This window comes from Aotus nancymaae, unplaced genomic scaffold, assembly GCF_030222135.1.
Source record: "Aotus nancymaae isolate 86718 unplaced genomic scaffold, 86718_ANA_hifiasm-v0.15.2.pri h1tg000015l_0, whole genome shotgun sequence".
NCBI classification, from domain to species: Eukaryota; Metazoa; Chordata; class Mammalia; order Primates; family Aotidae; genus Aotus; species Aotus nancymaae.
Window position 1 is genome coordinate 1,377,355 of NW_026988426.1, and position 25,563 is coordinate 1,402,917.

Genomic DNA, 25,563 nt, shown 5'->3' on the forward strand with positions numbered 1-25,563 from the left:
ACCCCATAGGACCTGTCTGCCCCTGTACCCTGTGAACAGCAGTATTTTTTGTGCATGGTCCCAAGAGGCCAGGGGCTCTATTGATGATGTAACTGGGTGCCAGGTAGGAGTAGGGCTACTACTTCTGATTTTGGACAGCCCCCCACCCTAAGGTAGAGCAAGAGGAGGACTGTCTTAGGCACACAGAGGGAACTTCGCTAAACATGGCCTCAGGCCAGCCATTCCCACGGACCTCCTCCTTCCAGAACATGTCACAAGACACCTACCTTATGACTACCCTGTCTCAGAGCCAAAATAATTTAGTATAGAGCCTCTCCCAGCAACCCCCACCACACTTGTGTGCTTGACCGTGTTGGAGTCGACAGCACCAGGAGCCCTGGGGGGATGCCACAGCTGCCAGTATCTGCCTCGCCCTGACCTCCAAGCCTTTGGCCTGCTGAAGAAAACCTTCAATGTTGACCCCCAAGGAGCAGGAATCACCTCAAGGGTATTACCAAAGCCACCTCCTCTGCCCTGGAAATCTTGTAGCTGCTGCCCAGGTTCAAGTGTATAGCTGTGAAAATGAGGAGGAGGAAGGTGCAAGAAGGTGGGGGCCGTGGCAAGGTCCCTGAGGCCCCTGTGGCTCTGAGGCAGGTTAGTCAATGAGGTCCACAATTGCTTTTTTGTTTTTTGACACAGTTGCATTTTATTATCTCCACATTTTGAAGCAGTTCATGACCAGCATAGTGCTTTGGGGGAATTTTTTTTTTTCCAATAAATGAAAGCATTTCTTTAAGAAAAAGGCACATATTCCTTGAATAGAAAAGCTCCCCATCTGTCCCCTCCCTTTTTGAGGGAGCAGCCCCTGTGGGAACTCATACCAGTACCCCAGAAACATTCAGCAAAGCAACCAGTAGCCTCCCTGACCCCTCGCCCCGCTTCCCCAGCAGCTGGGATGAAGACATTCCGCACAGGTCATTTGATCTTGAGGTCCTTCAAGGCTGACTCCAAGCTCTGCAGGGCGGCAGAAGGGACAGGCTGGTTCTCAACTGTCCTACAGGCACGCCCCACCCCCAGGGACCTGATCACCCATCAGCCCCAGCACAGCAGAGGGCAGAGAACCTGGACTTTTGGTCTGTTAGACATAGGTTTGAATCTCGGCCCTGAAGATGGGTGCCCCAGTGAGCACCAAGGCCCAGATGTAAAGAGGCCACCCCCACCCCTCATCCCCGTGCAGTGCCTTCTCTGCAGGAATGAAGGTTGGGGGTCATCTCCAGGGAGGTGGGATGGGGGGAAAGAGTTGAGCTGGGGCATGGCGGGAAGCCAGGAGGGGGAAGCCTCACCTTCACATCCCAGATACTCATGCCACCATCCATGCCAGTGGTGCAGAACTGTGAGCACTTGGCCTTGCCCCCGCTGAGCACCGAGATTTGGCTGCAAAGAGGAAGAGGAGCTTATGAATCCAACCTGTGCACCAGGCTGAGGCCCACCCTGTCCACCAGGAGCTCCCAGACTTCTAGGGGAGCAGGCTCCAGTGACAAGTGCCAAGAGGTGTGCCAGCCAGGGACAGTCTGGGCAGTGGGCTTAGGAGTCAGCTCTGCTTTGGAGACGAGCAGTGGTGTGCGAGGTGCAGGCAAATGGGACAGGACATTCAAAAGTCCTGGGAGGCAGGAAGGACGTGTGTCTACGGAGTGTACAGTGCCAGCAACACAGCTGGACAGGACAAAAAAGGAGATGGGGGTGGGAGCACCCAGGGGCTAACAGCCAGGCAAAAGTGTTTCATCTGAGGAAGCCATCTGATATGGCGGCCAGAGGAGGGTTTACAGGCTGAAGGGCTTGGCCAAAGTCTTGACATACAGCTCCCTCTGATTTGCTGCGGGGTGGACACATGTGACTGGCAGCTTTTGTGCTTTGGAGAGCCTCTTTCCCACCCCCGCCCACCCTAGAGCCTTGGAAGGCTGCAGGAGACCCTCAGCTCCACACCCACCTCACTGGGTTCTAGCAATAGATCCGTCACAGCTGTGACCCTGTCCAGGAAGCCCACTGCCCCACCCCCGTCACTGGCTGGCCAGCCCTACTACAGATCCCACCCAGCCATGTCCCAGAAATGCAGAGCGAGGCTGCTTGGCCCCTATCGGATGCTATTTTTGTTCAACCCAAAGAGGTCGACCCCCACTGCGTCGGGTCCCACTGCGTCCCTCCTGGGTCCTATAGCCCCAGAGCTGCTAGGGTTAGATGAAAACGGTCCCCGCCCACAACAGACAACTTCCTCTGCCGCGAGGCCACGCCCTACCCCAGGCCCACCACGCCCCATCTATCGGCTCCCACCCTATGCGGTTCTCGGCCCCGCCCCTCACTCCACGCCTACCCCCCCCGCAGCAGCGAGAAGCCACGCCCACCCTCGGGGCCACGCTGCTTCTGGGCGAATCAAGGCTCCACCCCCGCCCTCACCTGACGCTATTCTTGTGCAGCGAGTCCAGGCCCGAGCCCGCGGCCGTGCCGCCCTCGGAGTTCGCCTTCTTGTCAAGGTTCTGGAAGCGCTCGCGGGCCGTCAGGCCGCGCTGCGAGCTCTGCTTGGGCACGTCCAGCCGCCCGCCAAAGCTCAGCGTCCCCGCAGCGGCGTCGTAGGTGAACAGCACCGGGAAGCAGTCGTGGCCCTGCGGGGGGGCGGGGGTGCCATTGGCGCGCCGCCGAGGGAAAACCGAGGCCGGAGGGGAGGCCAAGAGGACGTCTGGCGGCTCGGGAGGCCCGAATGGCAGGTGTATCAACACCGGGGGCGATGCTGCGGGCTGCCCCCCTCCCTCAGCAAGGCCAGCGTTAGGACTCCTGGGGACCCAGGCGCCTTCTGTCCGGCCTGGCCAGTTACACCTGCTCTAAGGGAGACCCCTGCAGCTGGTTGGTCTTTAAGGCAAAAATCAGGCCTAACCTGCCCCTGGCACCCCCATATGTTTGCCGAGGGGTGAAAAGGGACTTAATAGATGTGGGCAGAGGGGAGGGAGAGCAGCGCCCTTCCCGGACACCTGGAGGAACTGCATGCCCCGAACTCCTGCCCTTTGCATTAGGCGTGGCCTTGCCATTGCACCAGCTAATAAATATGGGCAGAAATGTTAGGACCCAGGGCATGATTCCACAGGTTCCAGCTGCCTCACGACATCTGGGGCAGCATGCTGGGGACAGCCTCCATCAGAGCCCCTCACAACACCCACACTGGACATAAAATGTGAGCAAGAAGTAAATCTCTTTTTTTTTTGGCGGGGAGAGGGATGGAATCTCACTCTGTGGCCCAGGCTGGAGTGCAGTGGCAGGATCTTGGCTCACTACAACCCCTGCCTCCGGGTTCAGGCAGTTCTCCTGCCTTAGCCTCCCCAATAGCTGGCTGGGGTTACAGGTGTCCGCCACCATGCCTGGCTAATTTTTGTATTTTTAGTAGAGATAGGGTTTTGCTATGTTGGCCAGGCTGGTCTTGAACTCCTGACCTCAAGTGATCTGCCCTCCTCAGCCTCCAGGCATGAGCCACCAAGCCTGTATTTTTTTTTTTTTTTTGAGACAGATTCTCTGTTGCCCAGGCTGAAGTGCAGTGGCATGAACATAGCTCACTTCAGAAGCCTCAACCTCCCAGGCTCAAGTGATTCACCTGCCTCAGTCTCCTAAGTAACTGGGATTATGAGATTACAGGTGCACCACCACACCCAGCTAATTTCTTAACTTTTTGTAGAGACAAGGGTCTCACTGTTGTCCAGGCTGGTCTCAAACTCCTGGCCTCAAGTGACACTTCCACCTTAACCTCCCAAAGTGCTGGGATTTTAAGCATGAGCCATCGCACCTGGCCAAATCTTTACTCTGTTAAGCAACTGCAGCCAGGGACTTTTGGTTACTGGAGGTTAAAGGAGGGAAGAGATGAGTGAGAGTCCCTGTGCTCTTTGGGAAGCCTGTTCTGACCACACCCTCTCCCCTTCCCTCCTCTCCCCATTCCTTACCGCTGCCACCAGGCTGTTGTCTGTGATAAAGGTCAGCGCCAGCAGCGGCAGTGTTTCAGAGGCCAGCGTTGCAACACTGAGGGGAGAGAGCTGTCAGCCACGCTGTCCCACTCCTCTGCACTCACCTCCTCCCCAGGGATGGCCTCTACTCACGCCATCTTCTTCTCGGCATCAGCCAGGCACAAGGTGCTGTCATGGCTCACCCAGGCCACGCGGCTCCCGCTGGCTGAGAAGCAGACGCCATGTACCCAGCCGCAGCTACTGCTGGACTCAAACATCAGCTCCCCAAAGGGCATCTTAGAGCCCCATGGGGTGGGTGCCGGCCGCTCTTCCACCTCCTTGATGTAGGCTGAAAAGATCCTACCAGGAGAGGCAAAAAAGGGTAAAGTGGTGCGCACCTGTAGTCTCAGCTACCCAGGAGGCTGAGGCGGGAGGATTGCTTGAACCCAGGAGGTCAAGGCTGTAGTGAGCTGTGATTATACTACTGCATTCCAGTTTGGGCCACAGAGACTGACTCAAAATTTAAAAAAAAACATTTTTAAAGGGTTAACAGGTGGCTGGGCGCAGTGGCTCATGCCTGTAATCCCAACACTGTTAGGAGGCTAAGGTGGGAGGATTTCTTGAGGCCCAGAGTTCAAAACCAACCTGGGCAACATAGTGAGACCCCACTGCTACTAAGAATAAAAACACCTACCCAGGCATAGTGGTTGTGCCTATAGCTACTTTGAAAGTTGAGGTGGGAGGATTGCTTGAGACAGGAGGTCGAGGCTGCAGTGAGCTGTGATTGCCCCACTGTACTCCAGCCTGGGTGACAGAGCAAGACCTTGTCTCAAAAAAAATAAAAACAGTGAATGGCAGCTGGAGACTCTCTGTTGCAGGCCTTAAAACAATGAAGCAGGGTTTGTTTCAGCTTCAGTCATTTATACCTTGGTATAAATAAGCACACCAACTCATTTTCCTTCAGACTGAAGTCAGGAAACTGTAGGGGTAGGGAGTTCTCATGAGTCAGGAGAGAAGGCCCTGGGAAGAACTTTTCTGGCATTAAGTGGTGGCAAGGGCCGAAGTTCAAGACCACCCTGGCCAACATAGCAAGATCCTGTGAGTCGGGGGTGGTGGCTCAAGTCTATAATCCCAGCACTTTGTGAGGCCGAAGTGGGCAGATCACCCAAGGTCAGGAGTTCGAGACCAGCCTGGCCAACATGGTGAAACCCCATCTGTACTAAAAATACAAAAATCAGCCAGGCGTGGTAATATGTGCCTGTAGTCCCAGCTATTCAGGAGGCCGAGGCAGGAGAACCACTTGAACTCAGGAGACAAAGCCTGCAGTGAGTAGAAATGGCACCACCACACTCCAGCCTGGGCTAATGAGCGAGACTCTGTCTCAAAAGAAAAAAAAAAGCCCATCTAGCTGAGCATGAGAGGCAAGAGGATCACTTGAGCCCAGGATTTGGAGGCTGCAGTGAGCTATGACTGCACCACTGCATTCCAGTCTGGGCAATGGAGCAAGTCCCTATCTCAAAAAAATAAAACAGGTGGGCGGGGGCACGTCCTGCTGAGACATGAAGGGTTCCCCAGGGACTAGAACCTTCAGCTGATGCCCAGGTCATCCACTGGTAGCAGCTCTGGAGGAGGTCTAGAAGGTGAGGTGTAGAACTTTCAGGTGGGGGTCCCCCAACCCTCCAATCCCTGCTGTGATTTCGGCAGTCAGCAGATATCAGCCCCGCCCTCCCCCATGGTGCCCTGTCTCACCGGCACTTGAAGTCGCAGGAGCCGGCAGCCAGCAGCACATTGTTGGGGTGCCAGTCCAGGCTGAGGACGGTGGAGCGGATGGGCTTCTTGATGTGCTTGCAAACCCACCTGGGCACGGCGGTCAGGCAGACAGGGAGAGAGGGACAGGCAGGTGGGACTCATGGACCTCAGCACCAGGGACTCCAGGCACTCACCGTTCCCTGCAGCCCACCGAAGACCCAGGAGGGAGGCGACTGGCTATTCCCAGCCCACGACACTGCCAGGGCCATGGGGCAGCAGGGATGTGCTGGGTTGCTTCTGGAGTGGGAACTCTGTGCCCTCTATCGTGTAAGCCACACAGTCACCCTCTGGGCAGGCTCAGCAAAGTAATGCCACCACCAGAGGTCACACAGCTGCTAACTGGCCATGGTGGGATTCAAATTTGGGTCTTTTAGACGCTCCTGCCTGGCCTCTGCCCTCAGCCATGCAGGGGAGAAGACTAAGGACTAAGACATGGCCAGGCGCGGTGACTCACACCTGTAATCCCAGCACTCTGGGAGGCCGAGGCAGGCGGATCACGAGGTCAGGAGATCCAGACCATCCTGCCCAACATGGTGAAACCCCAACTCTACCAAAAATACAAAAATTAACTGGGCATGGTGGCGAGCACCTGTAGTCCCAGCTACTCGGGAGGTTGAGGCAGGGGAATGACTTGAACGCAGGAGGCGCAGGTTGCAGTGAGCCGAGATGGCACCATTGCACTCCAGCCTAGTGACAGAGAGAGACTTTGTCTCAAAAAAATAAGTAAAGAAGACGTGGACCGGCCACCATGGCTCAGGCTTGTAGAGTCAGCACTTTGGGAGGCTGAGGTGGAAGGATTGCTTGAGGCCAGGAGTTCAAGACCAGCCCGGACAACATGACAAGACCATGTCTCTATAAAATAAATGAAAAAAATGAGCTGGGCCTGTAATCTCAGCAACTCAGGAGGCTGAAGTGGGAGGATCACTTGAACTCAGAAGGCTGAGACTGCAGTGAGCTATGATCGCAACACTGCACTCCAGCCTGGGCGACAGGGCAAGACCTTGTCTCAAAAATATATATATGGCCGGCACAGTGGCTCTTGCCTGTAATCCCAGCACTTGGGGAGGCGGAAGAAAGCAGATCACCTGAGGTCGGGAGTTCAAGACGAGCCTGACCAACATGGAGAAATCCCGTCTCTACTAAAAAACACAAAATTAGCTAGGCATGGTGGCACATGCCTGTAATCCTGAAGGCAGGATAATTGCCTGAACCTGGGAGGCAGAGGTTGCAGTGAGCTGAGATCAAACCATTGCACTCCAGCCTGGCCAGTGAGTGAAACATCTTATCAAAAAAGAAAAAGGAAAAAAAAAAAAAAAAAAAATATATATATATATATATATATATATATATCCAGGTGCTGTGGCTCATGCCTGTAATCTCGGCACTTTGGGAGGCCAAGGCGAGCGGATTGCAAGGTTAAAAGATTGAGACCCATCCTGGCCAACATGGTGAAACCCCATCTCTACGAAAAGTACAAAAATTAGCTGGGCGTGATGGTGTGTACCTGTAGACCCAGCTGCTCAGAAGGCTGAGGTGGGAGGATCACTTGAACCTAATAGTTTCAGGCTGCAGTGAGCTGTGATTCTACCACTACCCTCCAGCGTGGGTGACAAAATGAGACCCCATCTCAAAAAAATAGAAAAGAATGGCTGGGTGCAGTGGCTCACGACTATAATCCCAGCACTCTGAGAGGTTGAGGTGGCAGATCACCTAAGGACAGGAGTTCCAGACCAGCCTAGCCAACATGGTGAAACCCCGCATTTACTAAAAATACAAAAATTAGCTGGGCGTGGTGGTGGGTGCCTGTAATCCCAGCTACTCGAGAGGCTGAGGCAGGAGAATCACTTGATCCCAGCAGGTGGAGGTTGCAGTGAGCTGAGATTGCACCACTGTATTCGAGCCTGGCTCAAGCGAGAGACTCAAAAAAAAAAGGCCAAGATGTGGCCGCGAGCTTGTGAGTGGTGCCTTGAGAAAGTGACTTTGCAGCAGGGCCTTACTTTGCTAATCTGTAAAGTGAGAACAGTGAGAGATGCCCAGTCCATGGAGCTGCAGGGAGGTCAGGGCTGCTATGTGTGCAGGGCTTAGCGAGGTACCCCTGGAGGTGTTTCCGGTGGTCAATGTCATTATCCCAAGCAGTTGGCAGTGAAAACATCTGGGCACTACAGAGAGGCGCTTGCCTCATGAATGAGGCCGAGAGGAGAGGATGGACTCCCCCAGGGTCATAGGAACAGGGGTCCTGACATCTCATGTGGTGCTTTCCGGGGACACTTTAGTCCTCCCCCTCGTCCCTTCCAGTCCACTCTGGCCCCGTCCAGGTACCCACCAGTCATTCTCCTGCTCAAAATAACAGATGGAGATGACACGGGAGCCGCTGCCCACAGCGAACTTGTTCTCGTTGGGGGCCCAGCGCACGCAGCGGGCGGCCCGGTTGATCCGCAGGATGACCAGCGTGGGCTTCCACGTGCGGCCCTTCAGTGTCCACACGTAGGCGTTGCGGTCTGTGCCACAGGTCACAATTCGGTTACTCTCAGGAGCCCAGTCGATGCCTGTGAGGGGACGGAGGGGACACACGAGGCTGAAGGCACTCAGGCAGAGGTGGCTCTACGGTGGCCATGTAGAAAAGGCTGAAAGGCCACAATCCAGATGGAAGCTGTATCTGCCCAGCAGGCACTTTTATTTTTTTTTAAATGGAGTCTTGCTCTGTCACCCAGCCTAGAGTACAGTGGCATGATCTTGGCTCACTGCAACCTCTGCCTCCTGGGTTTAAGTGATCCTCATGTCTCAGCCTCCTGAGTAGCTGGGACTACAGGCCGGCACCACCTAGCATTCTTTCTTTCTTTCTTTCTTTTTTGAGACACAGTCTCACTCTGTTGCCCAGGCTAGAGTGCAGTCGTGCAATCTTGGCTCATTTCAACCTCTACCTCCTGGGTTCAAACGATACTCCTGCCTTAGCTTCCCAAGTATCCTGGACTAAACCCACGCCAGGCTGATTTTTGCATTTTTCAGTAAAGATTGGGTTTTGCCATGTTGGCCAGGCTGGTCTTGAACTCCTGGCTTCAAGCGATTCACTCACCTCAGCCTCCCAAAGTGCTGAGATGACAGGCATGAGTCACCACACCCGGCCCCAAAAGTACTTTTTACTGAGATCCAGTGCTTATTTAGAGTGACACCAGGGGGCATTCCTAGAGCTTATGAGGCAGTGTTAGAGCCCTCCAATCAGAAAGCATGCTGGAGGACAAAACCAGGAGGCAGAAAAGACTGGTTCTTAGTCACATGAAGCTGCTGGATCAAGCCTCTCCTGAAGCCTGCAACCCTCTGAGTTTCTTGGTAACATGAGCCAACATAGTCCCCTTAAAACTGAAGCCAGTTTGACAGGGTTTTCTAGTGAGTGGGTAGATATCCCTCAATGAGTGGCCACACCCTGCCTTGCACCCCCCACCCCACCTCCTCCTTTTGGGAGGGTAGTCCCAGCCACCCTGACATACCCGTCACCTGCCCATTGTGCTCCTTGAGCTCATGCACCTTGGTCCATTTGGCACCACTCTTCTCGTAGATGTGCACCTCATGGTTGTTGGGGCAGATGGCGATCTCTACAGGGGAGATGGAGGGAAATTGAGGAGTACCCTCTCCATGACTGCCCTCTGCTAGGAGCAGTCCACCCGGGCAACAATGCCTCACCCTTCATGACTTGGGCTCTCCTCCTCTGCCTTGGAAGGGCCCCCTGAAGTCCCTCAGGCCTTGCCAGGCCACCCTCTCTATTCCTGGGACTGGCTGTCTCTTAGCTCCAGCAATGACCCCTGGGACCTCTCCCTACCCTATTGCTCTGGCCAGCCGCTGCTCCCGGGTCCAGCCAGGGTCCCCTCACTGCTCCTGCTGACACCTCAGGGACTCTGCACATGCCGGCCCCTCCTCAGCTAGGGCACGGTTCCCTCCCTCTCCTCCTCTGGGTCTCTGTGCAAATGTCATCTCCTCAGAAAGGCTTTTCCTGACCACTTTTTCTTTTCTTTTTTCTTTTTTTTTTTGAGACGGAGTTTCGCTCTTGTTACCCAGGCTGGAGTGCAATGGCACGATCTCGGCTCACCGCAACCTCCGCCTCCTGGGTTCGGGCAATTCTCCTGCCTCAGCCTCCTGAGTAGCTGGGATTACAGGCACGTGCCACCATGCCCAGCTAATTTTTTGTATTTTTAGTAGAGACGGGGTTTCACCATGTTGACCAGGATGGTCTCGATCTGTTGACCTCGTGATCCACCCGCCTCGGCCTCCCAAAGTGCTGGAATTACAGGCGTGAGCCACCGCGCCCGGCCTTTTTTCTTTTTTTGAGATGGAGTTTTGCTCTGGTTGAACAGGCTGGAGTGCAATGGCTTGATCTCAACTCACTGCAACCCCCGCCTCCCCGGTTCAAGTGATTCTCCTGTCTCAGCCTCCCAAGTAGCTGGGATTACAGGCATGCGCCACCATGCCTGGCTAATTTTGTATTTTTAGTAGAGACGGAGTTTCTCTGTGTTGGTCAGGCTGATCTTGAACTCCTGACCTCAGGTGATCCGTCCGTCTCGGCCTCCCAAAATATTGGGATTACAGGCATGAGCCACTGTGCCTGGTCTTTTTTTTTTTTTTTTTTTTTTTGAGACAGAGTCTCACTCTGTTGCCCAGGCTGGAGTGCGGTGGCGTGATCTCAGCTCACTGCAACCTCTGCCTCCCGGGTTCAAGAGATTCTCCTGCCTCAGCCTCCCAAGTAACTGAAATTACAGGCGCCTGCCACCACACCCAGCTAATTTTTGTATTTTTAGTAGAGACCGGGCTTTGCCATGTTGGCCAGGCTGGTCTTGAGCTGATGTCAAGTGATCCACCCACCTTGGCCTCCCAAAGTGCTGGGATTACAGGCGTGAGCCACTGCACCTGGCCCATTCCCTCCTTAAACACCCAGGAAGCCAGGGGTGAGGCCTGGGGACAGCTGCATGTGGTGTGGGGGCCTGGCTGCTCCAGCATCCATCCCCATGTGTGCTCCTGGCTGGTCCCCGTCCCAGGAGGTGGAAGCAGCCACCCGCCGGCCCCCTGCAAGCACTCACGGGTACGGTCCTTGTTCCAGGCGTGGCAGCTGATGGGCTCCACTAGGAAGCTGTGGTAGGCCATGGTGGTTTGGCTCCTGTGCCCGAGAGAGGAAGAGAGTATCCATGCCAGCCCTGAGCTTGCCCCGAACCTCACCCAGATACCAGGCCCCAGATTACCCTCATGGGCCTTGCACCTTACCAGGAAGGACCCTCAGTCTAGAGGGGCAGCAGTTTGCAGAGAGGAGCAGCAGGGCCCAGCCCTGGCTCCTCAGTTTCCCTCCTTATAAAATGGCAGCTTTCACAGGATGTTTCTGAGGCTCCAGAGACAGGGTGGGGGAGATAGTGCTACAGGGGAGATGCTCCCTGGGGTGGGGTGGGATGCTAAGCGCTGCGCCAGACACTTGTCATCTGTGCCTCAGTTTCCTCATAGGATGGACCCCCCCCCACACACACACACACACACTTCCCCTGCCCCATTAAGGATGGTATGAAGATAAAATGAAGTCATCCAGGCCGGGTGCGGTGGCTCACGCCTGTAATTCCAGCACTTTGGGAGGCCAAGGCAGGCGGATCGCCTGAGGCCAGGAGTTCAAGACTAGACCGGCCAACATGGTGAAACTTCGTCTCCACTAAAAATGCAAAAAAATAAAAATTAGCCAGGTGTGGTGGTGTCTGCCTGTAATCCCAGCTACTCGGGAGGCTGAGGCAGGAGAATCACTTCAACCCAGAAGGTGGAGGCTGTAGTGAGACAAAATTGCACCACTGCACTCCAGCCTGGGTGACAGAGCGAGACTCCGTCTCAGGAAAAAAAAAAAAGAAATGAAGTAATCCCATAAACCACCTAGAATGGTGTCCAGCAGTTTGGCCCTGCTGTGCCCAGAGCCCTGGTGTTCCCCAATACTGCTCAGACGGGCAGAGGGGAGGTGGCCGGTCTGCAGGTGCTCATGGGTAAGGCAGAGGCAGACATTTAACAGACAGCTCCCATTCTCCATGCAGACACCCACTGGCTGTACCCAGGGCTAGGAGGAGGCACAGGGCTAGGCTAGGCCTGGGTGACAGGTCTTGGGGAGCTCCCAGGGTGACCCAGCCTTGGGGGAACTGAAGGAGGGAGTTTTTTTTTTTTCTTGAGACAGAGGCTTTCTCTGTCGCTCAGGCTGGAATGCAGTGGTGTGATCATGGCTCACTATAGCCATGAACTCCTGGGCTCAAGCGATCCTCTCACCTCAGCTTCCTGAGCAGCTGAGATTACAGACATGTGCCACTGTACCCAACTAATTTTTAATTGTTTTTGTAGAGGGCAGGTCTCACGATGTTGTCCAGGCTGGTCTCAAGCTCCTAGGCTCAAGAGATCTTCCCTCCTCACCTGCCAAGTATTTGGGATTATGGGTGTAAGCCACTGCACTTGGCCGGAAGGAGGAAGACTGACTGCAGCCCCCCAGACTAGCCCCAGCACTAAAGGGGAACCCTGGTAGAAAGCAGCGACTCATCCTTCCACTAACCCCAGCTCAGCTCCCGCCAGCCTGTCCCCAGCCTCCTCCATCTGCCACTGAGTGTCAAAGGACCTCACCAGGTCTGAGGTGGGTGAGATCCTAGTCTCAGCCCAGTTCCTCAAACCCATCTCTTCCTGTCTCTGTGATTCAGTTTCCCAGCATCACAGGGACCTTCGAGTGGAGGAGCCCAGCGGCACTGCTTGTCCAGCCACATGCCCCTGGACACATCACCTGCCCTCTTTGAACCTCAGTTTCCTCATCTGTAAAATGGGAACAGGAATCCTGCCTCTCAGCAGAGGTGCTGAGAGCTAGAATCAGAGGACACACCACACCTGGCGTCCAGGAGGAGGCACCCACAAGGTGACTGCTCTTATCCTGTGATGGATGTGATATACCCGCCCTGACGCACCCTGTGAGGAGCTGGCCTCCCCAGCCGACCACAGGCTGATCCCGGGGCACATGGGCACACTCCTACCTTGGGCTTCTGTGCTGGCTGTTCCCTCAGCTCGTGACACTTTTCCCCCAGACACCGGCACATACGGCTCTCGCCCGGGTGCTGCCACTCCAGTCTGTGCCCAAATGTCACCTTTTGGGAAGTCCTTCCTGACCCCCTCCATTGGAAACTGCAGCACCTCCTATGGTCTAGCACTTCCTAATTCCCTATTCCTGATTAAATTTGCTCAGCAGACAGTCACCATCAGACATGAACTCATTTATCTGGCCCATTGCCTTCCTCCCCTGCTGGAACAGAAGACGGATGTTTTTGTTCTATCTTGTTTTCATTTCTATTTCCACTGCTTAAATGCTTAGCACATAGTAGAGGCTCAAGAAATAGCAGCTGAACAAATTTTTCATTTCCATCAGTGACCAACAGAGGTCTTACTTCATTGCCCATGCTGGTCTCGAACTTCTGGCCTCGAGCAATCCTCCTGCCTCGGCCTCCCAAAGCGCCAGAGTTACAGGCATGAGCCACTGTACCCAGCCCTATTTAATAAAAGTATTAATTTATTTGAGATGGAACTTCGCTCTTGTTGCCCAGTCTGCACTGTAATGGCAAAATCTCAGCTCACCACAACCTCTGCCTCCCAGGTTCAAGCAATTCTCCTGCCTCAGCCTCCGGAGTAGCTGGGATTACAGGCATGCTCCACCATGCCTGGCTAACTTTGTATTTTTAGTAGAGATGGGGTTTCTCCATGTTGGTCAGGCGGGTCTTGAATTCCTGATCTCAGGTGATCTGCCTGCCTCAGTCTCCCAAAGTGCTGGGATTACACGCATGAGCCACCGAGCCCCATGAAATTATTTATTATTATTATTATTTTGAGACAGAGTCTCACACTGTTGCCCAGGCTGTAGTGCAGTAGCGCGATCTTAGCTCACTGCAATCTCTGCCTCCCAGGTTCAAGCAATTCTCCTGCCTCAGCCTCCCGAGTAGCTGGGACTACAGGCATGCAACATCACGCCCAGCTAATTTTGTTATATTTTTAGTAGAGATGGAGTTTCACCATGTTAGCCAGGATGGTCTCGATCTCCTGACCTTGTGATCTGCCCGCCTCAGCCTCCCAAAGTGCTGGGATTATAGGCGTGAGCCACCACACCCAGCTTTATTATTTTTAAGTTGTTTTTTCACACACATTCATTCCTAACCTATTTTTTTTTTTTTTTGAGACAGAGTCTCACTCTGTTGCCCAGGCTGGAGTGCAGTGGTTGGATCCTGGCTCACTGCAACCTCTGCCTCCTGGGTTCAAGCAATTCTCCTGCCTCAGCCTCCCAAGTAGCTGAGATTACAGGCGCGCGCCACCACACCTGGCCAGGTGCTTTGTATACATTCTTGCCTTCCAGCCCCGGACCTTCAGGGAGGCCTGGCTGCACTTGGGGAGGGATACGACGCTCCAGGTCAGCTCCAGATGACAGATGTGGCAGCTGAGGCCACCTGCCCAGAATCACCAGTGACAGCCATTAGATAACATGGCTGCCTCCCTCACCAGACTAGCCATTTTGTGTTGGGTCCCAGGGCCTGGGCTGGGGGCCAACCAGGACCGGGAACCCTGAATGCCCAGGAGGCAGGTGGCTGCCCCGTCACTGCCCTGCCCTGGGGCTGGCCCACCCCGCACTGCATTTGGGCCCAGTAAGGAGGGAAGGGCAGAATGACCTTTGCCTGGAGGCTGCAGTTTAACCCTTAAGGGCTTAGTGACCACCCTGCCTGAGGTGGCATCACAAATCCCCTGCACTCCCTGCCAGGAAGGCCCCGCCCACCTCCTGCTCACTCCAGATGCAAACTGCTTGCTTTCATTTATAGCAGGATATCCTGGAAGAGTCCCGGGGCAGCACAGGACACACACACATGTACACAAGTGTGCATGCATCTCATGTTTCCCCATATTTAGAACAGGGCTCCAGTGGGTCCCCAGTCAGCATTTGCTAAAAGTGGACACATGCAGCCCAGGGTCAGGCTACACACACAAACACATGTGTGTTCAGCCTTACACAAGCACACTTTGCATGCATGTTCAGCCGTGCACACACACATGCACATCACCTCACACACAGGCACACTGCACCCCCCCACACTTTAAGTGCATGTTTAGCCTTGCACACGTGACCATCCTGCCCACATCCACATGCGTGTTCAGCCTCACACAAACACACTGCACCCCTGCATGCTCAGCCTTGCACACACACTGCACCCCTGCCTGCTTAGCCTTGCACACACACATGCACACTGCATCCCTGCACACATGCATGCTCAGCCTTGCACACAAACTGCACCCCTGCCTGCTTAGCCTTGCACACACACATGCACACTGCATCCTGCACACATGCATACTCAGCCTTACACACACATGCACACTGCACCCCTGCATGCTGCATGCTCAGCCTTGCACACGCATGCACTGCACCCCTGCATGCTCAGCCTTGCACACTGCAAGCTCACTGTGCCCACAAGCACACTTTGCATGCATGAGCAGCCTTACCCAGAACAAGCGCCCAGCACCCCCTGGGGCTGCCTCTGCAGTCTCTCTCTCCTTATAAGGCCTCTTTGTGTAAGGTGAGGGCCCAGGAAGCCACCTCGGCACCCTCAGCCATATCAGCAGGACTGATGGGGGTTTCCCTGAGTGCTTCCTGTTCCTGGGCTGGAGCATCACTGCCCACATTCGATGCCAACCCTGTGCAGAGAGAAGCTCAAGGCCTGTGACTGATTCACAGTGCTCATCGGCACCCCCACAACCCCCATGGTCCAAGGTCACCAGCAGGGCAGGGGCAGGGTTAAGTCCAGAAGCCCACTTCCAAACCCCAGCCAGCCTGTGGTTGGCCCCAGGACTCCAGTTGAGGCCAACTTCTCCCTCCCTTTCGGCCTCAGGAGGCCCTGATGGAAGGAACCTCCAGAGATGAGGGTAGGGGAGCCCAGACTCAGAACCCTGGGCTGATGCACAGACCCTGACATCCCAGCATCAGCGGTCACACACTTGCTGTGTGCCCAACCACATCTCTGCCGTGGCTGTGAAGACGGAGTGGCTGGCTCTACTGAAGACAGCAGCCCCCACGTGTGCCAGTGGGCAAGGGCAACCGAGAGGACTTGGAAGAGCCCTGACCACTGTTTCTAGGACCCAAACATACTCAAGGGGTTAGAAAAGATGGCCACAGTGGTATACTAGTGACTGGCAGAGGAGGGAAGTTCAGACCACACCTATCAGCCAATCACACTTTAGCATGAATTAGCAGAAATACTTCCCAGTTCGCTCAACCAACCCCTTAAATGGGGCAAGGAAGAGGGTTGAAGAGGGTGAGAGAGAGGAAGATTCATTTCCCCTTTTCCGTAACTTCTGCAAAGTAGCTGAAACCCAAAGTGCCTCTGTGATAACTCCTCAACCCCTACATCTCACCAATAAGGAAGTGGGAGACCAAAAAGGGATTGGCTTCTCTCAGCCAATCCCTGCCTCAGGGATCCTAGCCAGGGAAACTCTGACTTAATCATTCCCAGGAAAACCTCTCACCAACCAAACCTGTGTGGGCCAGGGTATGCCCACCCGCCGCCTGCCAACTACCCTGCTATGGCCATCCCAGGAGAAAACTATGAGAGCCCACAAGTGTCACCAGCATCGGGTCTCAGTGATGGCTCCTGGGGGAGGAATCCGGGACACCCACCTACTGCCACTGTGGCCCTGTGAGCCAGCACCGTGGGCCTGTTTGATGCTGAGGAACAAGAGAGAAGAGGGATGGCCGGGCACAGTGGCTCACGCCTATAATCTCAGCACTTTGCGAGGCCAAGGCGGGTGGATCACTTGAGGTCAGGAGTTTCAGATCAGACTGGCCAACGTGGCAAAAACCCATCTCTAATAAAAAAATATTAAAAAATTAGCAGGTGTGCGTGACTGTAATTCCAGCTACTCGGGAGGCTGAGGCATGAGAATTGCCTGAGCCCGGGTGGTAGAGGTTGCAGTGAGCCGAGATTGTGCCACTGCACTCCAGCCTGGGTAAGGGAGTGAGACTCCATCTCAACAACAACAATAATAATAATTTTTAAAAAGGCTGGGCATGGTGGCTCATGCCTGTAATCCCAGCTACTTGGGAGGCTGAGGCAGAATTGCTTGAACCGGGGAGGTCGAGGCTGCAGTAAGCCAAGATCGCACCACTACACTCCAGGCTGGCGACACAGCGAGACTCAGTTTAAAAAAAAAAAAGAAAAAAAAAAGAGGAGGGGACCCTGTGATGGCTTTGGGACCAGGAACCAATTCCAGTGTCCCCACACCCCAGAATCAGAGTGAGGCTCGGGGAGTGGGGGTCAATCCCCTAACAGACTCCCTAGGCTGGCTCCAAGCCTCCTACCAGCCTGGAGCAGGAGCACTTCCCTGACAAGAAGGCAGGGTTGGGGAGGGGGAGAGCAGTATGCAGTTCAACTCCCTAAAAGCAGTAAGTCTCCTTCAGAATTCCCTGCAGGGGGCTGGAAAGGGGCTTGGGTCCCCAAGGAGAGGTGTGGGTTTCCATCCAGCAAAGGCACATGGTAGGCACTATGTAAGTATTTCTTGAATGTGGTTGAATGAATCACATCCTTTTTTTAAATATCTGTCTTGAGAGGTGTCTAGGCCGGGCGCAGTGGCTCACGTCTGTAATCCCAGAACTTTGGGAGGCCAAGGAGGGTGGATTACCCGAGGTCAGGAGTTCAAGACCAGCCTGGCCAACATGGTGAAACCCCATCTCTACTAAAAATACAAAAATTAACCAGGCGCAGTGGCGGGTGCCTGTAATCCCAGCTACTCGGGAGGCTGAGACTCGAGAATTGCTTGAACCTGGGAGGCAGAGGCTGCAGTGAGCAGAGGTCACACCATTGCACTTCAGCCTAGGCAATAAGAGCAAAACTCTGACTCAAAAAACAAAACAAACAAACAAAAAAAACAAAGTTGTTAAGATACAGCTGACCTCCCAAACAAGCCAGGCAAAGAAAGTCTCAGGCTGCCCAGCATTGGGCGAATGGGCGGGGGGCTCCTCTGGGTCCTGGGCCTTGATGGTCTCTTCCTTACTGTGCTGGGTTTACATTCTAGCTCTCTTCATACTGGCTGGGTGCCCTCGGCCAATGCTTTCTCCCCATCTTTATCCAGAACAGGCTGGTGCCGGACCAGGCACAGGCTGCGGGACCTTTCTTGCCTGGCTTCAGCAGTTTTCTCTGAATCCAGAGGTTTGGCTGTATCTGAAGCTAAACTAAGCAGGAGCGGCCTAGAGCAAAGATCTCAGCTCTACAAGTGCTCCAGGAAGTCCCCACCCAGCTCAGGCAGTTCTTGGATAGAGCAGCCAGCAGGCTAATTTGCATGGTGCTAAGTGGTTACTGAACTTCCTGTGCTGTGTGGGAGCCCTTGCTACCCTATCCTTCCCTCCCCTACTCTGCTCCTGAAGTCTTACCAACCACACAAATCAAGTCAGAAACACACATGCAAACAATCCCAAGACACCATTAAAGCACCAGTTAGAGTCATCCAAGGAAAACAAAAACCAAAAACACATAAAATTCAATGCTGGTAGAGCTGTTAAGAAACTGTTATTTGTTGCTAATTGGATTAATTCTTCTGAAGGGCACTCAATTCAACAAGTGAGTGGGAACAAATAAATATTAATAGAACAGAATTAACAGGAACTTGAAAATTAGCATTCTTTGGTCACATACATCCATTTTGTTACTAAGAAAACAGCAACACTTTTTTTTTTTTTTTTTGGAGACAGAGTCTCACTCTGTTGCCCAGGCTGCAGTGTCGTGGAGCAATCTTGGCTCAGTGCAAGCTCCACCTCCCAGCTTCAAGCAATTCTCCTGCCTCAGCCTCCCAAGTACTTGGAACTACAGGCACACACCATCACGAACGGTTAACTTTTGGTTAACTTTTGTATTTTTTAGTAGAAACAGGGTTTCACCATATTGGCCAGGCTGGTCTTGAACTCCTGACCTCGTGATCCACCCGCCGTGGCCTCTCAAAGTGCTGGGATTACAGGCATGAGCCACTGAGCCGGGCCCATTTTTCTTTTTTAAAAGCAAACATGGGCTGGGTGCCATGGCTCACATCTGTAATCCCAGCATTTTGGGAGGCCAAGGTGGGTGGATCGCTTGAGTCCAGGAGTTCTGAAACCAGCCTGGGAAACATGGCAAAACCCTATGTCTACAAAAACTACCAAAAAGAAAAAAAAAAATTAGCCGGGCATGGTTCTGCACGCCTGTAGTTCTGGCTATCTGAGGGGCTTGAGGCTGGAGGATTGCTTGAGCTGGGAAGGCGGGGGTTGCAGTGAGCTGAGATCTCATCCCTGCACTCCCAGCCTGGGTGACTGACAGAGTGAAACCTCATCTCAAAAAATAAAACAAACATGTTCATAATAGGCTTCTGTATAATGGTGACACTGTGGAAAAACCCAGGTGACAATATGGAAAGAGTAAATTGCAACATTAACATGTTCGGATGTTATGTAATTATTAATACTAGAAAAGACCTATCCACCGCTGGGTGCGTGGCTCATGCCTGTAATCCCAGCACATTGGGAGGCCGAGGCAGGTGGATCACCTGAGGTCAGGAGTTCAAGACCAGCCTGATCAATATGGCAAAACCCCCTCTCTACTAAAAATACAAAAATTAGCTGGGCATGGTGGTGGGTGCCTATAATTCCAGCTACTTGGGAGACTGAGGCAGGAGAATCACTTGAACTCCAGAGGCAGTGGTTGCAGTGAGTTGAGATTACGCCACTGCACTCCAGACTGGGCAACAAGAGTGAAACTCCACCATCTCAAAAAAACAAAAACAAAAACAAAAAAATGACTTATCAAATCAGACGTGAAGGCTCATGCCTGTAACCCCAGCAATTTGGGAGGCCAAGGCAGGAAGACTGCTTAAGGCTAGGAGTTTGAGCCAGCCTGGACAACATAGCAAAACCTCATCTCTACTAAACATTTAAAAATTAGCTTGGCGCCAGGCGCGGTGGCTCACGCCTGTAATCCCAGCACTTTGGGAGGCCGAGGCGAGTGGATCATGAGGTCAAGAGATCGAGACCATCCTGGTCAACATGGTGAAACCCCGTCTCTACTAAAAATAAAAAAAATTAGCTGGGCATGGTGGCCCATGCCTGTAATCCCAGCTACACAGGAGGCTGAGGCAGGAGAATTGCCTGAACCCAGGAGGCGGAGGTTGCGGTGAGCCGAGATCGCGCCATTGCACTCCAGCCTGGGTAACAAGAGCGAAACTCCGTCTCAAAAAAAAAAAAAAAAATTAGCTTGGCATGGACGCACATGCCTGTAATCCCAGCTACTCAGGAGGATCCCTTGAGCCCAGGAGTTTGAGGCTGCAGTGAGCTATCATCAAGCCACGGCACTGCAGCCTGGACGACAGAGTGAGACCCTGACTCCAGAAAAAAAGAAAAAGACCTCTCAATGGATTGTGTAAAGACATATGTAAGAAATTAACTTTGCTGGCATTTGTCAGTGCCTTGATTTTACCCAGAACTTTCACGATTCTCTCTTTTACCCTCTGAAGCAAGCCCGAGACATTTTTTGTTTGTTTGCTTTCTACCTTCAGTTTGTACAGAAGGAAACCCAGGCTCAGAAAAAAGCAATGATTTGCTCAAAGTCACCTGGCTCCTACTAAATGACACAGCTTGGGACTCTGGCCCCAAATCTTGGAGGCCAGGAAGTTGGGTTCAGCTGGGAGGACACTATGATCATGGTGAGCAGGCCTTATAATGGCAGCAAGTGCACATTCATACTGTCAGTACCTGACACACTGCCAAGTGTCTGGTAGTATTGCCTTTCAGAGTCACAATCCTTAAGGTTCCCATTTTCCAGATTAGGAAAGTTGAGGCTGGCAGGGGTTGCGTGGCTTACCAAAATCATTGGCCAGTGAAGGGAGAAGCTGGCACTCTTACGTAGGTCCGTAAGATTTTTTTATTTATTTAGAGACAGAGTCTCGCTCTTTTGTCCAGGCTGCAGTGCAGTGGTGCAGTCTCAGCTCACGGCAACCTCCACCTCCCGGGTTCAAGGGATTCTTCTACCTCAGCCTCCAGAGTAGCTGGGATCACAGGTATGTGCCACATACCTAGCTAACTTTTGTATTTTTAGTAGAGACGGATTTTCACCATGTTGGCCAGGCTGGCCTCCAACTCCTGGCCTCAAGTGATCCTCCCGCCTGGGCCTCCCCAAAATGATGAGATTTCCGGTGTAAGCAACCACGCCCTGCCGGTATGGGTGGTGGCAGCCCCTGGGCTGCACTGGCAGAGGAGGAAAGGGGAGGTCTGATTCCCCAGGGCTTGAGCTCCTGATCCCTTCACTGCCTGCGGGTGCAGCCCGGCCGAGGGCGGCCTGGCTGCTCTCCCTGTGCCTCCGGAAAGGGAGGGGCCGCTCGGATCCACCTCGGCCGAGGAGCCCGGCAGCTCAGAGGGGTGCGTTCCGGGATCCCACCGGCTAGGCCCGCCCCGTATGGGACCCCTCGGACCTGGCCCGGGTGAGGTGGGTGGGGGCAACAGGAGCGGCCAGGAGGGCAGAGGCGGGGCACCCGAAGGCGCCAGCTCATTTCCCGGCGGCTGCAACCCGGAAGGCTCCGGGGATGGAGGGGAAGTGACTGGGGGTGGGGCCCCCCGCCGTCCCGAAGTAACGGGGCGACACCGACCGACCTCGGGGCAAGGCAGGGGATGAGGGCCGGGAGCCGGAATGGAAGGCACAGAACGGACGCTCTGGCTGGGGCCGGGGACTGGAGACGCCCCGAGGGCGCCCGGTGAGCGGGGAGCCCGTGTTATCCCCGCCCGGCCCTGGGGTCACCCCTGCGCGCCCCTGCTCCCAGGGCTCTTTTTCCTCCCCGCGAGGCCCTCCTCCCCGCGCCCCCTTCTCTCCGTGCGCCCCCACTCACTCCCGCACCCCTACTGGGCGGCGCCCCACATCAGTACGTCCCCCTCACTTCCAGGCGCCCACCGCGCCCTCTCCTTGCACCCCCCTCTCGCCCCTCCCGTCCCTCTCACTCCCAGGCGGCGCCCCACATCAACGCGTCCCCCCACCTCCGGACGGCAGCCCCGGCCCCCTCCTCCGTGCGCCCCCGCGGCCCTCACCTCCCGCGCCCCGGCCGCGGACTCTGGGCAGTCGACGCGCCGAACCGGCTCTGGGCCCCGCGCGGCAGCCGCAGCCACTTCCTCGTGGGCGGGGGGCGGGGCCTCCCGACCTCAGCCCCGTAGGGCCCGGGGGCGGGAACCAGGGGCAGCGGTCGCGAGATCCAGGTCCCGCCCTCCCTTCTGGGCGTGGGGGCTGCCAGGACCCGCGCGGACGTCGGAACCCAAGGTTCTGTCCGCAGAAGCCGTCCACAACCACCCGTCAACGCTTTATCAATGGGGAAACTGAGGCTGGGAGCGAGGTGCGCCGCCTGAGCCGCCGCTGGGCGGGATCTGCGAGCCCGTGCCGGGCGCACGGCCCCCGGTGGCTGCTGGGCGCGGGATATGGGAGTCGCGTCCTCTGAGTCCGGACGGCGGGGACTGCGGGCTCTGCCCGCAGGTGACCGAGCAGCTGGCGAGCCCTGCAGTCCGGTCCCCAGACTGCGAGGAGCCCCCTTCGCGCTGACGCCCGCGGGGCGCCAATTGTGCAGTCCCTGGGCGGGCGTGGCGTGGCCAGAGCAGCCGGGCCCCGCCTCCTCGGCCCTTCATGTCCTCGCCACAAAACCCGGGTGCTGCCCCGGCCATGGGTGACACTGGCTGCCCCTGCTGACGCTAGCCGGCCAGCTGACTTACTTCCCTTCTGTTTCTTTTCTTCTTTTGAGACGGATTCTCGCTCTGTCACCAGGCTGGAGTGCAGTGGCACGATGTCGGCTGGCTACAACTTCCGCCTCCTGGGTTCAAGCGATTCTCCTGCCTCAGCCTCCTAAGTAGCTGGGATTATAGGCATCCGCCACCACGCCCGGCTTTTTTTTGTTTTTTTAGTAGAGACGGGGGTTTCACCATGTTGGCCAGGCCAGTCTGGAACTCCTGACCTCGTGATCCACCCACCTCAGCTTCCCAAAGTGCTGTGATTACAGGCTTGAGCCACTGCGCCCGGCCTTTTCCCTTGTGTTCCACCGCAGTCGGCTTCACTTCTTTAAGTTACCCAGTTAGCCTTGCAGCCATCTGATTGCAGGTCTTGGGCCAGGTGGTCCCTGGAGTCTTCCCATCCTGACCCTCTGCCTCTTCAGTGGAGATGTGGCCAGGCGGCCAGGCAGATGGAAAAGACTAGGATGAAAACCTTCCCTTGGCAGGGCACAGTGGCTCACCCCTGTAATCCCAGCACTTTGGGAGGCCATGGTGGGTGGATCATGAGGTCAGGAGTTCCAGACCAGCCTGGCCAATATGGTGAAACGCCATCTCTACCAAAAAATACAAAAATTAGGCCTTGGTAGTTCACACCTGTAATCCCAGCACTTTGGGAAGCCAAGGCAGGCAGATCCCGAGGTCAGGAGTTCAAAACTATCCCGGCCAAATGGTGAAACCTTGTCTCTACTAAAAAAAAAAAAAAAAATAGGCTGGTCACAGTGGCTCACGTCTGTAATCCCTGCACTTTGGGAGGCTGAGGTGGGCATATCACGAGGTTAGGAGATCGAGACCATCCTGGCCAACATATTGAAACCCTGTTTCTACTAAAAATACAAAAATTACCTGGGCGCAGTGGTGTGCGCCTATAGTCCCAACTACCTAGAAGGCTGAGGCAGGAGACTCGCTTTAAACAGGGAGGCAGAGGTTGCAGTGAGCCGAGATCACACTACTGCACTCCAGCCTGGTGACAGAGCCAGACTGTCTCTTTTTTTCTTTCTTTCTTTCTTTTCTTTCTTTTTTTCTTTTCTTTTTTTTTTTTTTGCTAGCACAGAAATCACTTTAAAAAAAAAAGCTGGGTGTGGTGGCGGCAGCCTGTAGTCCCAGCTACTCAGGAGGCTGAGACAGGAGAATCACTTGAACCCTGGAGGCGGAGGTTGCAGAGCTGAGATCTCGCCCCTGCACTCCAGCCTGGGTAACAGAAGCAAAACTCCATCTCAAAAAAAAAAAAAGGAAAAAAAGAAAAATAGCCAGGCATGATGGTGAGCTGCTGTAATGCCAGCTACTTGTGAGGCTGATATATGAGAATTGCTTGAACCCGGGGGGCGGAGGCTGCAGTGAGCCAAGATGGGGCCACTACACTCCAGCCTGAGCGAGACTCTCAAAAACAAACAAAACCTTCTCTCCTCTCGCCTCCTTCAGACCCCTCTCCTTAGTATTTGTGCAAGGTCTTCCTGGATCTCAGGAGGTCCCAGGCCAGATTGCCACCCCATCAGGCTTAGAGGCTTTCACACATGCTGTTCCTTCTGCCTGGAGCACTTTTCCCGCCCTGTCTTCACCTGCTGACATTGGTTTGTCCTGCGGGATGTGGCTGAGGATCTCAGGTGGCTTTGCCCAACCCCCTCCCCATTGGAGGTACCTTTAGTTGCCACTCTCTTTTCCACTGAGTTCGACCCCCTGGGGTGGCTGGGAGGATTAAATGTGTCCAAGTGTGTGGAGCCGGTCACACAATGTGCACACAGGAAGTGCTTGAATTTTGTGAGCCCCCCAATCTTGCTGCTCCTGCAGATTTGCTCAGGGATGTTGGCAGCCACCAAATTCAGGCGGTGGATTTAGTTCAAGCAGATAAAAAACTTCAAGGGGTCTGTATCAGCAGCACTCTTCCCACAGGGACAAGTGTAGGGTGACTGAGGTGACCCTGTTGCTGCTTCCCTGGCTTCCGTCCTACTCCACCGCTTTGTAGATGCCCAGGGAATGACCCCAAGTGGCCCTGAGTGGTCTAAATCAGCTCACAGTGTTCCCTGTCCTGGACTTCTGACCTAAGATGACCAATCAAAGCAAAGCCCAGCTGATAATCCAGCGCTTGAAGCCCCCTCTGGGTGAGCTGCAGGAATCTGGACTCAGAAGTAAAACACGGGAAGTGGAACAGCAGCAAGGGAAGCTGAGGCAGGGAGAATGCAGAGCAGAGAGAAGGCCAGAGGAGTGACTGGGGCTCTGGTCCCCTCTGACTGGCCAGCCTGAGCCCAACCTGCCACCAAAGATTCAGATATGTGAGCCAAGTTATCCGCTTAATTAATTCATTAATATGTTTTAGAGACAGGGTCTGGCTCTGTTGCCCAGGCTGGAGTGCAGTGACACCATCACAGGTCACTGCAGCCTCCAACTCCTGGGCTGAAGCAATCCTCTCACCTTAGCCTCTCAAGTGCTTGGGACTACAGGTGTGTACCACCATGCCTGGCTGATTTAAATTTTTATAGGTTGGGTTCGGTGGCTCATGCCTGTAATCCTAACACTTTGAGATGCCAAGGCAGGTAGATTATTTGAGGTCAGGAGTTTGAGACCAGCCTGACCAACATGGTGAAATCCTGTCTCTACTCAAATAAAAAATTAGCCAGGTATGGTGGTGCGCACCTGTAATCTGAGCTACTCAAGAGGCTGAGGCAGGAGAATCACTAAAACCTAGGAGGCAGAGGTTGCAATGAGCCAAGATCGCACCACTGCACTCCAGCCTGGGCAACAGAACGAGACTCCCTCTCACAAAAAAAAAAATTACTGGGACAGCATTTTTGTTACATTGCCCATATTGGTATCAAACTCCTGGCCTCAAGTGATTCTCCCACCTCAGCCTCTCTCATAGCTGGGAGGGACCACAGACGTGCACCACCACATTGAGCTAATTTTTAAAATTTTGTATGGACGGGGCTTTCTCTATGTGGCCCAGGCTGGTCTCGAACTCCTGGACTCAAGCAATCCTCCTGCCTC

At 54.4% G+C, this 25,563-nt stretch overlaps 1 protein-coding gene across 2 annotated transcripts; it reads right to left on the reverse strand.

Annotated features, from left to right (window-relative positions):
• Window positions 1–658: 658 nt before the first annotated feature.
• ARPC1B (actin related protein 2/3 complex subunit 1B) lies at window positions 659–21,917 on the reverse strand. 2 transcript variants are annotated; one of them, XM_064376427.1, is made up of 10 exons: window positions 21,862–21,917; window positions 10,832–10,908; window positions 9,251–9,355; window positions 8,089–8,311; window positions 5,706–5,813; window positions 4,110–4,316; window positions 3,957–4,032; window positions 2,431–2,636; window positions 1,323–1,413; window positions 659–993 (listed from the first exon to the last, which is right to left on the reverse strand). In XM_064376427.1, exons 2-10 carry the CDS (start codon window positions 10,893–10,895, stop codon window positions 955–957), a joined length of 1,119 nt encoding a protein of 372 aa, XP_064232497.1. In that variant the 5' UTR covers window positions 10,896–10,908; window positions 21,862–21,917; the 3' UTR covers window positions 659–954. The 2 variants fall into 2 exon arrangements, with proteins under 2 accessions (XP_064232497.1, XP_064232496.1); XM_064376426.1 differs by lacking the exon at window positions 21,862–21,917 and adding an exon at window positions 11,345–11,442.
• Between the last annotated feature and the right edge of the window lie 3,646 nt (window positions 21,918–25,563).

What these genes read in the sequence shown, in the direction of transcription:
- ARPC1B (XM_064376426.1), bottom strand. Translation starts at nt 11,424, where the DNA reads ATGTTGGCCGGTCTAGTCTTGAACTCCTGGCCTCAGGCGATCCGCCTG. An exon ending in AAAGTGCTGGAATTACAGGC is followed by an intron (nt 10,909 to 11,344) that starts GTGAGCCACCGC and finishes TCTCGGGCACAG; the next exon opens with GAGCCAAACCACCATGGCCT. An exon ending in TGAGTATCTGGGATGTGAAG is followed by an intron (nt 994 to 1,322) that starts GTGAGGCTTCCC and finishes GCCGCCCTGCAG; the next exon opens with AGCTTGGAGTCAGCCTTGAA.